Genomic DNA, 14,500 nt, shown 5'->3' on the forward strand with positions numbered 1-14,500 from the left:
TTTAAAGTTTCCGTTTTCTCTTCGTTTGATAGGAATTTCATTAGTTGGAAGTTTGGGTTGCAATTTAATCTTATTATACAATATAAGGGACATAATCCTATATGCACTATCCGTCTTGTGGCCTGTTAATGCTGTCCGCACATCACAACTGTGACATTAGATATATTCCAAATCAATATACTTGTACATATAAATTTTCTTTTTCTGTTATTATACGATTTAAAATGTTGTAAATATATCAGCAATTATCCGTTTTATAAGTTTTTAGTATCTTTTAATTTAAATTTAACAACGCTTATCCTAATAAATATTATCCTCTTTAATACACTGGAGCAGTAAACTGTTTCTTTGTAAGAATTAACATTTTCCCCAAAGTATATTACTCTGCCCAAAACGCTCAGTTTTCTACAAATACACAGATACATTTTAAGATTTGATTTTTTTTTTTTTGAATTGCATAAATCCGCTCACTGAAGTATTATAAATTTGTTTTTTTTTTGTATGGTCAGTACACAACAAATAATCTTACAATTCATAACTCTATGCATAATTGTTGTAAAACAAACCAACTGTAATAAATATAAACTTTTACAGATTTCGGAAAGTATTTGTACCCTGCAGGAAATTAAAAATTGTATGTTATTTTTTTTTAATTTCCGGTGATAATAATTGTATAAAAACATTTTAATTCGAAATTTGTGTTGCCAATAAATTCCAATCTATTATTAAATATTAAAATTGCAAAACGTTTTTTTAATTCAATGAATCAAACTTGGGCTATTCAGAACTAAATTATGTCCGAAAAGTGGTGCTGTGCTTCAATATTTAACAACCGATTGAGTTCATAATTGGATCTCAAAATCTCACATGAAATTCGAGTTTATAAATATGTCAGATAGATGATGCGATCTTATAAAATCGTATTTTCCTCTATTCCTACCAGGAACATGAAATAGGATAATGAGTACTTGTGACTAATAAAACAATGGAATAAATCAATTTTTGTATTATTGCTATATGTTAAACATATATTTTGGTTAACTGTTTTCATCAATGGATCAATGGGTATTGTAACACTGCTTACAAACAAACAATTAAACAAATATCAACGCAGTTGCAACGTTTTGAAAAGCAGTTATTGCAAAGAAACGAAATTCGGATTTGGATTTAGTTGTGTTACGATGTTGTTAAATAATTCAAAAATTTTGGCTCAGCTATTTTCAGATACAAAACAAATCAAATTTCAGATCCTATTTATTTAATCAATATTTATTTGTTGTTTTTTTTTTTTTGTTTTCGTGGAAACCGGTTATGTTAATGGAATTAGTAAGCTTACTAAGATCGGACTTGTATAATCTTACATACCATGAACATGTAATATAAAGAAGAGCGCCTTAAAAAAAATTAACAGTTGGTACTATATTTCCTGCAGAGTAGTTTCGAGATTTTCAAATACTTATTTGTGGATATTTGCATAGCCGTAATGTACCATGCATGTAGTGTGTGTGTGCATCGTATATGTCCCAACCATTTACCCTAAGTTACACTATTCTATACATAATACGATGTGTGTGCGTGTATGTGCTGCTGTTTGGGTCGCCATAAATTTGTCCGCATATTTATTCCTGGTGCGCTGTTATTATGGTCATACATATACATACATATGTACGTATTTATTTGTTTGGTGTTATGTCTCTGCCCTGTACCTCTACATGAAGCTCTTGCTTGTGTTGCTAATAACGAAGCATGCTGTTTTCGTGTGGGTGGTGGAGTTGTGTGGACTCGTCAGATGATTCCGGCATCATCATGTCCGCTATTTTGATTAGCTACACTTCCTCATAGCTGCGGCACTTGGGAACCGGTCCGGACCAATTTCCATCCGGTTGACATTTTGGACGCTCTGGCGGACCATTCTCGCTGTACTGCACGAAACCGGGCCGACATTGGACGCTCAGGTAATCGCCGGAATCGTAGTTGAATTTGAGCGGCGCTATTAAACCATTTGGTGGATCGCCGGGATAGGGGCATTGCGATTTGCCTGCACAATCGATGGAGTAGATGACGGCGGGAGAGCAAGAGCAGAAAAAGATACACAGATTTGTACAAAGCAATGAGAATGAAGTTGATGCGTAAATGAATCTGATCAGGTATATTCATACTGGGCTAACTTAAGAACACACATATGTTTGTATGTACATATGCAAATTCGTATAGTTACACACGCACTTATTTGAGTACAAACATATGGACGAGTAATCGGCTTTTTATTATGGTTCATTAGTTGATGGTTGAATTGTCAGCTGTTTGGTGTTTAAAGTTTTTGAAGAGAAATAGCGAATTCGAATATTGATTGGCCAATTTTCCTTTGAACCGCCCAACTCTGCTTATATTGAACTTCCTTTTCGCCTGTTCGTAATTCTTATGTTTTGCCTTTTTTCTGCCAATTATTTTGAACACATACACACACACGCACACACAACGCCACTAAGCTTTGCATGTGTACTTTAGGGTTAACGATTGCATACATAGGTCTATGTGTGTGTGCGTGTTTGTGTATGCGTGTGAGTATTGAGTGAGTGTGAACAGATTCGCGTCTCTTCTACATTTTCAATTTAACACCATTATTTTTGGTTTGATTCTTTTGGATATTGTTTTACTGCTAGCGGTATTACTTACAAAATGGTGGCGGATGTGACCAGAGTCCAGTTTCGGTGCAAATGATGCTCGGCTCGCCGACCAGCATGTGTCCCTCATTGCAACTGAATGTGACCAAAGCGCCCACAGTCAAACGGCGCTGGTTGAGATTTGTGCCGCCTATGCGCCCATTTAGCGGCGCCACCGGCGTCGAACATTGGATGGCTGTTTCATTATAAATTTTTCATGCGCGTGATTTTTCATTTTGATGGGGTAGATGATGGGGTTGACGAGTGCAAGATAGAGCAAAGCGAGAAGAAAGAGAGCAGATGGCGATGATGCAGTGAAACATGTATGTTGCAATTTGAACAAAAAAAAAAAACCCACAAAAACGCATCAAAACAATGAGGGAAATGTGGCTTACAACTATACTGCAATAAAAAAATACATGTCTACAGCAGAACTAAAAAACAACTAAAAATAACAATAACAAAAAGGGTAATCACAAATGGAAAACATTAAGCTCTTGGCCGCGTTAAGTAAAGTGAAAATATGGTACGAGTAAAATGGGTTTTGTCGCCTTCCAACTTTCAACACTGCTGACGTTGACGCTAGTCATTTCTTGTTGAACAGCATCCACCGCTCGCGTTGCCTGTTTGWGTTGTCAATAAAGAATTCAATTATTCTCGTACTTTGCATGATGCTGACAACGCCAACAGCAGTCCCTACTCGCCAGTGGTTCTTCTTTTTTTAGTTGGTTCCTTTGACGTGTAGGCAGGAATCAATGTCGCTGCGCGTTTGTGTTTCTTTGCCAATAAATTGATATCTGTGGCCTTTTCAAATAACCCTTCTTACTTAAAAACTTTACTCTACCGGACATTTATAAATTACATAAAAATATAGATTGATAAATACGAGTTTCATTAAAAACCCATTTCAAATACTTTTTGGTTACATTCAACTAAATGTTGGACTTAAGTCACTAATTACCCAGAGGTTTGTTTAGTTCCCCCCATTTTTTTTTTTATTTATCGACACATTATGCTCAAAGGTGATTCTATACTTTATAAACTGGTAATATATCAAATGGTAATAAATCAAAGCGAGAACGTCCAAGATGGCTAAAAATTGACCAAACAAAATTTTTTTAAATGTTTCTATAATAGTATTCTAAAAAAAAAAAGAGCACCAGACTATTTCTGATTAAATGATAAATTAAAGGTTCCTCTAAAGAAGGTTGTCTTTAGACATCAAACTTGTTTGTTCCATTTCTCGGAACTCACAGTGCAGTACAATTTACGCAGACTAACTTAAGGTAAAGACTGTGTACTTTATAGCTGACTTAACTACCTAAGGCCCTCAATACTACATGCTATATATTGAATGTGTATGCTTACACGCTTGGTACTCGTCGCTTCTTTAGTGGAATAAATAAAAGCTAAATTAAATTTTGCAAAATATATAGATTTCAAAAAATTCACCTTCGTCTTTGACAAGTCAAAGGTTTTTAAACACTTTGTGACAATTACTCACCTTTACAACGCGGTACTGGGCCACTCCACACGCCCGTCGGCTCACAGTCCAGTCTCGGCGGGCCGGTCAGCTTGAAGCCCCATTGGCATTTGAACATCGCCCGCCCCCACGCCGACGTATTTAGCTCGATCAAACTCAAATGTGGATCGTCCAACGCCAAACGGGGACACTGCACAGCCTGACAAGTGGGCGGCGGCGATGACCAATTACCCGAGGCTAAGCACGTTGCATTCGCAACACCATCTATGCGATAACCTGGAGGGCAGCGATACATGGCGCGCTGTCCGAGCTTATTACCCTCCAAGCGTAGCGTGAGCGGCGACACCGGTTCTGGTAGCTGCGGACATGTCGAGGTGGTCACAACAATTGCAATGCTATTGGTTAAACCCCGTGGTGACGTGCAGGTAAATGTGCCCGAATCAGTGTTTTGTATGTCCTTAATTGTCAAGCGATATCTTAAATTTTTGTCTTCGTGAGACCAGCCTAAAAAAAGGACAAAGTTCGTCAAATATAATATTAGAAAAACAATAAAAAAAAACTAAAGTTTCTAGAATAGCTCAATGAAGTTCCTAAAAAGAGTTAAACGTTTGATATTCTGTACACATATACCTATAAATTTTTACTTACCTGTTATATACTGCCTGTACCAACTTGTCCATGTCCAATCGGGGATGCCACGTATCCGTGGATACATACAATCTAGTAAGATCGAACTCTGTGGCAGTACCGCCAGTACGCCGGATGGCTCAAATGCACCCGAACCATTGAAAACCTTAATGCGAATGGAGGGCGCGCTGTCATCGGAGAAATTGGTAAGTAATGTCGTGGGCACACAGGAGGGCATACGCGGTGCCCATAGCCCGTTTGAGCAAAGCACTCGAGATTCGCCAAGAAGCTTATACATGCCTAGATCTTTACAGCGAGCCTGTAATGAGTGTCCATGTGGCAAGTCCCAGCCAACATTCTGAGAGTGGCGAACGATTTGACAAATTGCATTTTGTTTTTATAATATACAGGGTTTATCATTAGAAGTATGTAGTAGAAATGTTGTCGTTTTATCATTCATTTTATAAAGTTGAAGAATATAGCACAAATAGTAACAGGCGCAGACAGATAGAGAGAAAAAAGATATAGAGATGAGCAAAAACACAAGCCAAGATGCAGATTACAAACGACAGCCATACAAGATGGCTTAYAAGACAGTGTTTCAGGTGTTTATGTGACAGAAAAGCATACATACTTGTGTCAGTGTTTGGTGCTTTATTCTGTTGTCAAAATTTTGGACATCTAAATTTTCAGTAAAAATCAGTGGTTGACATAAATATATTTTCTCCTATAAGTTATTAGTTATGATTAAGTATGTACCTGATTATCCATATGGAAGTTTATTTTTAAAAATTAAAGTAATGTGGGTAAGTTCGCTTCGAAGTCGGCATAAAAAATACTCCCTGAATTTCTGTCTCTTATACACATCTAGATGTGTATAAGAGACAGATTAAAGTAATGTGGGTAAGTTCGCTTCGAAGTCGGCATAAAAAATACTCCCTGAATTTATTGTTTTTCCCCCAAAAGTTTTCATCGTTTATTCGGCGATAATTATAGATTACGGTCTTTTTTGCATATACGGACGATTGGACTTTGCATTAGGTAACTCAAATTATGTCAACCACTAATAATTACTATCAAAAAAGTTATATAATTAAAGAAAAGTAAAATATATAGTGCGAACTTTCGTACAAGTGTAAACTTATATTATAAGTCAATAAAGAGAGCCCTAAGCACCTCGGCACGATGTTGAATTCTTGGGTGTCTGAGGGCGCAGGTCTATTTATTTCAGCGGCGACCTTGAAAAATGTTAAGTGAGATGAAGTGCTTTGTGAATGTAAAAATAGTTACTCAGCTATCAAAAAAGTCGTCCAAAAGCAAAGCTAAACCAATAGTATTATTCATTACCAAATGCAAGCATCATCTACTTTGTACCCTCCCATTGCAGGGAATCTACTTAAAGTACTTTCATTTCACTACAAGTGTGCTCATTAATGCTTAACAGCCTTTTCCAAGCTCAACTCGTACACACACAGTGGTCACGCAAGACTCATGAGCATACGTGACTCGCTGCCATGTACGGCCATTGAGCCTTTGAGTAGCGGGAAGCATGCGGAAGATGCGAGTGTAGAATAGGCGCTTTGCAACGATTCACTCGAAATGTTTTAAGACGTTAAAACTCACAATTTGTGTATTGGAAATAAAAGTCGATTTGGAAGTTCGATTGCGACGCGACCCTCTTATGGACGGTATCGGGGTCTGCAAGAAAGAAAATTAAATAAGACGAAAAGGAAATTTTGGTTTGCGCTCAATACGCAAGGTAACGCAAGAACGTACTCATAATGGGTGAGATAAAATCGGAGCGTGCTTATTAGAAATAACAAAAGTACATACGATGAATCAACATTTATATACATATATATAGAAGAACTAGCGAGTGATAAAGATATGGTGTGGATAAAAAGTTCATATATGCGGTGAGTGCAAATACATATAGGCAAAATAGTTTCTAGAGATTTTAAAATTATCCAAAAATGTTATGATTTCCCACTGTGCTTAATTAATCAAGTTGACGTAGAGTATACCAAGAAATTTTCGCTGAAAAGCTTTTAACAATGAATAAATTCTAATAAATAAGTATAMATATATGTTTGTGTGAATATGTTCATTGCAAATTTTTGAACTTTCAAACATTCGAAACTCTAGAAAATTTCTGAAATGCCTCATAAATGGTTGCGAATGAGCGTAATAGTCAAACGTGTGTGTGTTTGTATATGTATATGTGTAAGTAACATTCCGAAAGTTGAAAATGTGCCAAAGAACACTTTCATTTCCACTGTGTCATTGTGTATTGCGGATATTGTTCTCAACTTACCACTGAAATGTTTCGATAGCTCAATAGCAAATGCGGCGGAATTCGATTCACATGGCAACTCTTGTACAGAGGCTGAAATTTCACATTTCCATTATCGTCTACAGGAATGGGTTACAATTTTGTGAGAAATTTTACAAAATAAATTACATATTGAGTGAACTGCTTCAGACTTTTATATAAAAAATACATATGTATGTATGTATGTGTGTTATTGAAAGTAGGAGCCAAGTGAGTATATGTGTATCAGAGTTTTGTATGTATGTATGAACATGAGGTTTATCGTTGAAAAATTAAAACAAAATGTGTGCAATGGCCAGTATACTCATAAAACGCTTTATTCCATCTACTCCAGTTGTAAATAGGTATGTTTCTATGTATTTATGTAAGTATGTTTTTAAATGCTGTATTTGCTACAATTATGCTTATATGTACGCATATACATATATTTGTTTAATCACATATAATATTATATGGTTTAGAATCTTTGTGGGTATACATGTGGTTGTTGTTTTTTTTTATTTTCTTTGAATTCTTTACCTTAAATTCTCTTTAAAGTGCATATAAATATTTCTATTGTGTGTTATTATTGGAACATATCTATTGTATATTGTATATGAATGTATGTTCTCTGCTCCCACGTGTTAATTACTAAGTATGTATGTATGTTTATATTGCTTAATGATTTGTGTATTTGCTGCAACGTTATTCGAGTTGGTAATGTCCATGATGTTTTCGATACTTTGATGTAGCTGTGTGAGTGAATGTTGGTTTGATGGCCTTTTCACCACTTACCCTCCTCATTAGTGGCGCATAAGGGACCAACCCATTTTCCTTTGACGCACCGTATTTTACACAATCTTCTATCGCCCAATGGTCCAATTTCGCCCGGGAAACGTATTTCAGATACTTCAGTGAATTGTTGTTGAATGTCAATTTCTTCCTCTTCATCCTCCTCCTCTTCTTCATCGGTTTCATCGGGATGTACGGGAGAATAACCTCCTTCTTCATCGTAAATTCCTATGTAAAAGTACAATATTTATTTAAATTTTAAAGTGGAAAGTAATACAGATTTGGAATATTATGAACTTTTCGCAATATGAGAAAATAAACGAAATATTTTCTTCAAAGTAAGCAGTAAGAGTAATTTTTAATTCAATAAAATTTTTTAATSGAAAGTGTATGTATGTATATACATATAGAATCGTCGGCAACGATAATAATTCTCCACTACCGTTGAACGCTTGTCTATAAGTAGTCAATCGCTCTTATCCTCACCACTTTCTCTCAGTGATCACCACGTTCTTTAATTATATCAGAAAAGCGGTCATGAATACCAAAACCAATTAACTTTTATTTCAAAATCAACGATTAATGTAATGTTAAACATGTTAACATGCGTTTGTAATGCACAAGAATTTCGTGCATTTAGCTGAATTTACCAAATTTGAGTAGGCAACACTGCTCAAAAATGGCCGATTTTTGCTATTTTTTGACAGATGTCGCTTGAAGTCTGCTGCCTCCTTTGCGTTTACAGCATCAGAGGTAAGCAGTTTTATATTGCTAATTAAATTAGTGCAAATATACTAACAAAAAGAAATTTTAATATTTTTAGATGGCGGAAAATAGACAACGCACAGGTTGCTATCTATTTTTCCAATATTCTTAACTTTTCCGCACACTTTTTCCGAATTACAATCAATTACTGCTTTTAATTTCACTCTATTATCTTTTAACGTAGTTAATAATAAACGAATTTTTTCCTTAAATTTATGTTGATTTTCCWAAAATACCCAAATTTCTATTAATAATTTATGTTATTCATTTTCATTTCACTTTTTTTTTATAAATAAACAAAGTTCACTATCAGCTGTCTAAATGCACAAGTCTGCCGTCTGTCACCATAAAATTTCAATGCGCATTAGCGTTGTTTAAGGCGCATAAATTTTGCTCGTATGCCAGGTCTATTATGACCTAGGGATGAAAAATTTATGCATCTCAAAATGCACTTAGATTAGAGTGGGAGGATTCATGACTAATTGGCTTACCTTTATCTTTGCGACTTGTCGTTTTTGAGCTAGAATCTCCGCCGCCTTTGGGACGACTCAATGCGCCGGTTGTCTTGCCGGACTTGCGTTTGACGCGCTGCAGCGCCTCTGCGCCCGTCTCATTGCCATACACCGCCGGCACATCGCTATCGTCCAGCAGCTGCTCTTCAGTTATTTTATTAAATATATTTTTGATAGTTTTGTTACGGTCCCGTCCAATTCTTATCGTTTCCAAGTCGCTATTTTCTGCCGCATTTTCATTCGCTACCGAATCGTTGTAGCTGCCTGAAGCACTCGCTGTCATATCAGTTTTCTGCTTCAATGCTCCTGAGGCAGCGCGTCGATAACGTGAACTCGGGTTTAGCTCTCCATTCAGCATTGGCTGTTCAMCTCGTTTTTCTTCGTGACTATCACCTCGTCTACGATGATGTTTAGCATTGGGTTCTTTGGTTTGCATCTGCTTGTTCTCTACTACCTGCTTCGATAAGTTGTTGAAGCTTGCCTTTTTCTTTTTCTTCTTCGCTAAAGCTTGCTTGCACTGCTTTTTGTTTCCGACGTCAGTGCATGTGGAATTCTTTGCTTTCGTTTTATGCTTCAATTTATGCAACTTTAACCTGAGTTCGGCGTTGGGTGTACCCGACTCCAATATGTCATCAATATGCACATAGTAAACATCGCCTTCAGCAGCTAATTTACTACCGCCCCATTTGTCCGTATCAGAAGAGGCATCAGGATCATGATGGATCACCTGACGCTTGTATCGGCTGCCACGACCGCGTGTTTGTCCATTTTCGTTTTCGATACGACGACGACGTCCTGATCCAGAACGCCGCTTCTTGTTTAATTTCCGATTCTGGTTCCGTTTGGGTGTGCCATCTTCGGAGTCTTCCGCCTCGTCCTCCTCGTCATCGATGGCGGCGAGTGTGTCATCAGCACCGTGCACCCCTGCCAGGCCGTGCTGGTCATCCAGATCGACTTGGTAGGGATTAACGATAGCGCTCATCTTATTGTCTTTGACGCCAGGCTGACGGGCGGTCAGATCAATATTAATYCTTTCGACGAACTCTGCATCGGACGTTGTAAAGTCATCTGGCAAATAAATCTGAGTTGTCTCGAATTTCGCATACGGTTGTTCAGTGGTTGTTTCCGGTCGTATGACAGTAAAGCGTATATCAGGCGCCTTACAACCCGGTGAAGCATCTGTAAAAAAGTTCAAAGAAATCATAGTTTAAAATGCTCCTTTGTACATGTAGAATAAAATAACACGATAAAATGTATAAAGTATTATAATATTGTTCTCATAGGCACTTAATTGAAATGTAGAACCAAAGTGCAATTAACCGAAGTACCAACGATTAGCTTCGAGTGTCAATGTTGAAGCGCTTAAACACTTGTCTTTGAGTAAAGTAAAACCACTAGAGATCCTCTACTACTTGCAAATGTTATGCTGCATTTAAAACAAGAATCCCCTGCTCTTTATACGGTTTATGAAGTGTGTTAAATTGAAAAATTAGGTTAAGTGGTTTCTATTGAATTAAAGTTACAAAAAGGGATAGGGGGCTGAAATTTGAWTACGGTTTTGTATTTCTTGTATAAAACAGTTTATTTCCCAAACTAAACAGATGTGCACACACATGTACATATATATGCATACTACTTTGTAATGAATGTGGACTAATGTCCTTTATAATATACATATAGGACCTCTGCTGCAATGCCCTCATTGCAATCTCTAAAGATGTGTAAAAAGAGGTCACTTAGGTGACGAAAGACGAAACAGAAAAAAAAACAATTTTGTCTCTGTTTTAAAGATGTGTATACTTATGTCACTATTTTTTAAATGAAAAATAYATATATAGTATGTGTATGTATGTATCAGTATTAAAATTATGAAATTTTTTAGCCAGAGGTGGGTGAATGTTTCAGACTCTAATATATAATTTTCTCTTTCAAATATCAGACACACAAATATCCTATACGTTCATAGCTTACTCAATTTTTATACTCTTGCAACCAGTTGCTACAGACAGTTATAGTTTTGTTGCTTGAGATATCTTRAGATACTTSGTAMATAGGTTTCTAGTTCATAGATGGYCGAAATCGGACCMCTGCCACGCCCACAAATCACCATTAACCGAAAACCTATAAAGTGCCATAACTAAGGACTAAACTAAGATACWAAACTGTAAYTTGGCACAGGKGAATGCAGTAGCAAGRGKCGCCTGTGAATAAAAAATTTTGAAAARTGRTCGTGGCCCTGCCTCCTAATGAGTTTAATGTGCATATCTCCTAARCCGCTAAAGCTAGATCRACCAAATTTGCCCAGCACGAATTTGAAAAAACTCAAACCGGTTCGATCAAATTGGATGAAAACCCCGCTCACTTCCCATATAACAGTACTGTTCAAAACTACTAAAATCAGTGACTAAATGGGTCAGAAACGTCAGAAAGAAGCAATTAATATAACGGCATAAAACTTTGCACGAATAATGCTCCTTAGTGTATGCCACCTTGTAGCAAATATTGTTCAAATCCAACCAAAACTGTTCAAGACCCTAGGTACCGAATATGTGAACGCCAGTACTCATWGTTGACTTTTGTTCGAAAATATCGGTCAATGTGTGAGATATGCAATAGAAATTCAGACATAATCCTTTTCCTGCAGTAGTAATTCTTTATATCCAAATTGGGTGGAGTCAGGTTAATACTTCCCTGAGCCCCATATACCAAATATACAGATTTTCGAACTTCCTTGTGGTTTTATCTGGATATATCCCGTATTGGAGTCATCTCAATAAAAATTTCAGAACGTATTTTAACTTAAAAACTTGACCAACCCCATATAACCATTTCCTGGATTTTCAAACMTCCGGCTGATTTTGTATAATTACTAAGAATAATGGTTTTGGGTTTTCTAACAAATCTTAAGCCAAATATATATTTAGGTCAGGGTATAAGTTACAAATGGTGTATGTATGTATAAAATTGCTTAGACTCCCTTCTTTGGCTTACGTTTTACATCGTAAGGCATTTCGCTGGCTTTGATTCCTGCAAGTTGCAAGAGTATAAAATGTTCGGTTCCACCCTAACTTAGCCTTTTCTTACGTGTTAATTTTTATTCTCTAGACAGTATCGAACATCGTAGAGAGTCAATTCAGCGCCTTTCGCAGCAACTCAGACTAACGAACGACTTAGCAAAATATAGTTTGTGCAAAAATTGAAGCCGTTTGATTTTCGAAACGATATCAATTCTTGAAACATTTCAAGAAAATCCGACGTTTTCGAGCTAATTTTGTTCAGCGATGAGGTCCATTTCTGGCTTAGTGGGTATGCAAAGAAACAAAATTGCTGCATTCGGGACGAGGAGCAACCTGAAATGATCCAAGGGCTGCCATTTCATGCAGAAAACACAAGTTTTGTGTGATTTRTAGCAGGGTAAAATCATCGGTCCAAGTAGTTTTGATGCCTGAAATTAAAGCTCGTGATTTCGGCGATTCAGGACCCGCCACTCAAAAAACAGTACCAATGAAAACTAAACGGACAGCCTCGGATGAGAGACCCACTTGAGGACTATGATTTGAGGGCATGTACCTGGAATATCCAGTCCTTTAATTGGGAATGTGCCGCTGACCAGCGGGTTGATGTCCTCATGAAAATAAAGGCTGAAATCATCGCCGTCCAAGAAATGCGATGGACGGGACAAGGACTGAGGCAAGTAGGTCCTTGTGGTATTTACCACAGTGGTCATATACAGAAGCTGGCTACACCACCCCGCCCCGCCCCGTGTCTGGCGACTTTAACGCCAGGGTGTTCAAAGAATGTTCGAAACCAGATCGATCAATTGTGATAGATGCACGACATGTTTTCAATCGTTCGGTCCACTAGTTACTTGCTGTAGCGAGGATGCACGCGCGTTACGATCGACCACTACACGTGCGGGATGGAATAGATAYCRAGAGTTGAAGAGGGAAGCRAKAYGYATTTGCAGACAGAAAAAGAAAGAGGCCGGAATGCGTGAGTATGARAAKCTTGACAAGCTRGCCGACAGAGATAATGCTCGAKAATTCTACGAAAAGATGCGGCGGATAACTCAAGGTTTCAAGCCGGAGCATWCTCTTGTAAAACCCCCAAAAGTGATCGATGCCTAAAGCATACTTAAATTATGGAGGGAACAATACTCCAGTCTGCTTAAAGGCAGTGAAAGTACAACGCCAGGAGAAGACGAACCCGATTCCCCAATCGATGACGATGGAGCACTGCCCTCCCATGAAGAAGTTGGAATAGCAATTACCCGCCTTAAGAACAACAAAACGGCGGTTACCGGTGGATTGCCGGCCAAGCTATTCAAACATGGCGGCAAAGAACTGATAAGGAGCATGCATCAGCTTCTTTGTAAAATATGGTCGGACGAAAGCATGCCCAACGATTGGAATTTAAGGGTTCTCTGCCCAGTCAACCACCCATCGTAACAAACTGATTGGACCTTATCTCTGTGATGTTAGACCTGGCAAATGAACAACCGACCAAGAATTCACCATGCGCCAAATCTTAAAAAAGACCCGTGAGAAGAGAATCGACACACACCACCTCTTCGTCGATTTCAAAACTGCTTTCGACAGCACGAAAAGGAGCTGCCTTTATGCTGCGATGTCTGAGTTTGGTATCAAAGCAAAACTTATACGGCGTAAGCCGATGATATTGATACCAGTAAAACCACATCCAATAATGTCAGCAAATAATATCAGGCTTGGACTATGACAGCAAGTCGACGTTGCWAGAGAGAAAAGTTCTGCGAAAGTTTTATGGTCCTTTGCGCCTTGGTGACGGCGAATATTGCATTCGATGGAACAGTGAGCTGAATGAGATATACAACGACATTAACATAGTTCAGCGAATTAAAAGACAGTGGCTTAGCTGGCTAGCTCATGTTGTCCGAATGGACGAAAACACTACAGCTTTGAAAGTATTCGATGCAGTACCCTCCGGAGGAAGCAGAGGAAAAAGAAGAATCCACTCTGTTGAAGGACCAGGTGGAGAAAGACCTTACTTCGCTTGGAATATGCAATTGGCGCCACGTAGTGTCTGGCGCGCTTTTGTTAACTCGGCTATAATCGCGTAAGCGGTGCCTACGCCTACGCCACCATCTAAGAAGTAGAAAGAGGCAATATTCAAAAAATAAATGCTAAAGCATGTTCTTTCGAATAATTATAAACATCCTCCATTAAAATTTGAAGTTTTTCGTTTTAACCTCAAAACTTGCAATTGAACTGGTATAATATATCATTTACCTAGGCAGACTCACCTCATTTTGTTTTGATATAGTCATATACCAATACTCCCACTACCAACAACATACACTTCTCTCTTC

At 37.8% G+C, this 14,500-nt stretch overlaps 1 protein-coding gene across 9 annotated transcripts in view; it reads right to left on the reverse strand.

The window, feature by feature from the left end:
• Positions 1 to 437: 437 nt before the first annotated feature.
• LOC108965544 (locomotion-related protein Hikaru genki) overlaps positions 438 to 14,500 on the reverse strand; it is a 28,116-nt gene continuing 14,053 nt past the window's right edge. For 8 of the 9 annotated variants that reach the window (XM_018928046.1, XM_018928045.1, XM_018928044.1 and 5 more), the window contains exons 3-10: positions 9,133 to 10,332; positions 7,880 to 8,104; positions 7,088 to 7,185; positions 6,397 to 6,471; positions 4,795 to 5,131; positions 4,168 to 4,650; positions 2,677 to 2,859; positions 438 to 2,038 (exon numbers count right to left, since the gene is read on the reverse strand). In XM_018928046.1, coding sequence (XP_018783591.1) covers positions 1,827 to 2,038; positions 2,677 to 2,859; positions 4,168 to 4,650; positions 4,795 to 5,131; positions 6,397 to 6,471; positions 7,088 to 7,185; positions 7,880 to 8,104; positions 9,133 to 10,332 — 2,813 coding nt within the window. In that variant the 3' untranslated portion in view covers positions 438 to 1,826. The remainder of the gene's footprint in view (positions 2,039 to 2,676; positions 2,860 to 4,167; positions 4,651 to 4,794; positions 5,132 to 6,396; positions 6,472 to 7,087; positions 7,186 to 7,879; positions 8,105 to 9,132; positions 10,333 to 14,500) is intronic. The other variant, XM_018928047.1, reaches the window with a different exon arrangement.

The sequence above is a fragment of the Bactrocera latifrons genome, unplaced genomic scaffold (genome assembly GCF_001853355.1).
Source record: "Bactrocera latifrons isolate USDA-ARS-PBARC rearing strain unplaced genomic scaffold, ASM185335v1 scaffold_141, whole genome shotgun sequence".
Lineage (NCBI taxonomy): Eukaryota > Metazoa > Arthropoda > Insecta > Diptera > Tephritidae > Bactrocera > Bactrocera latifrons.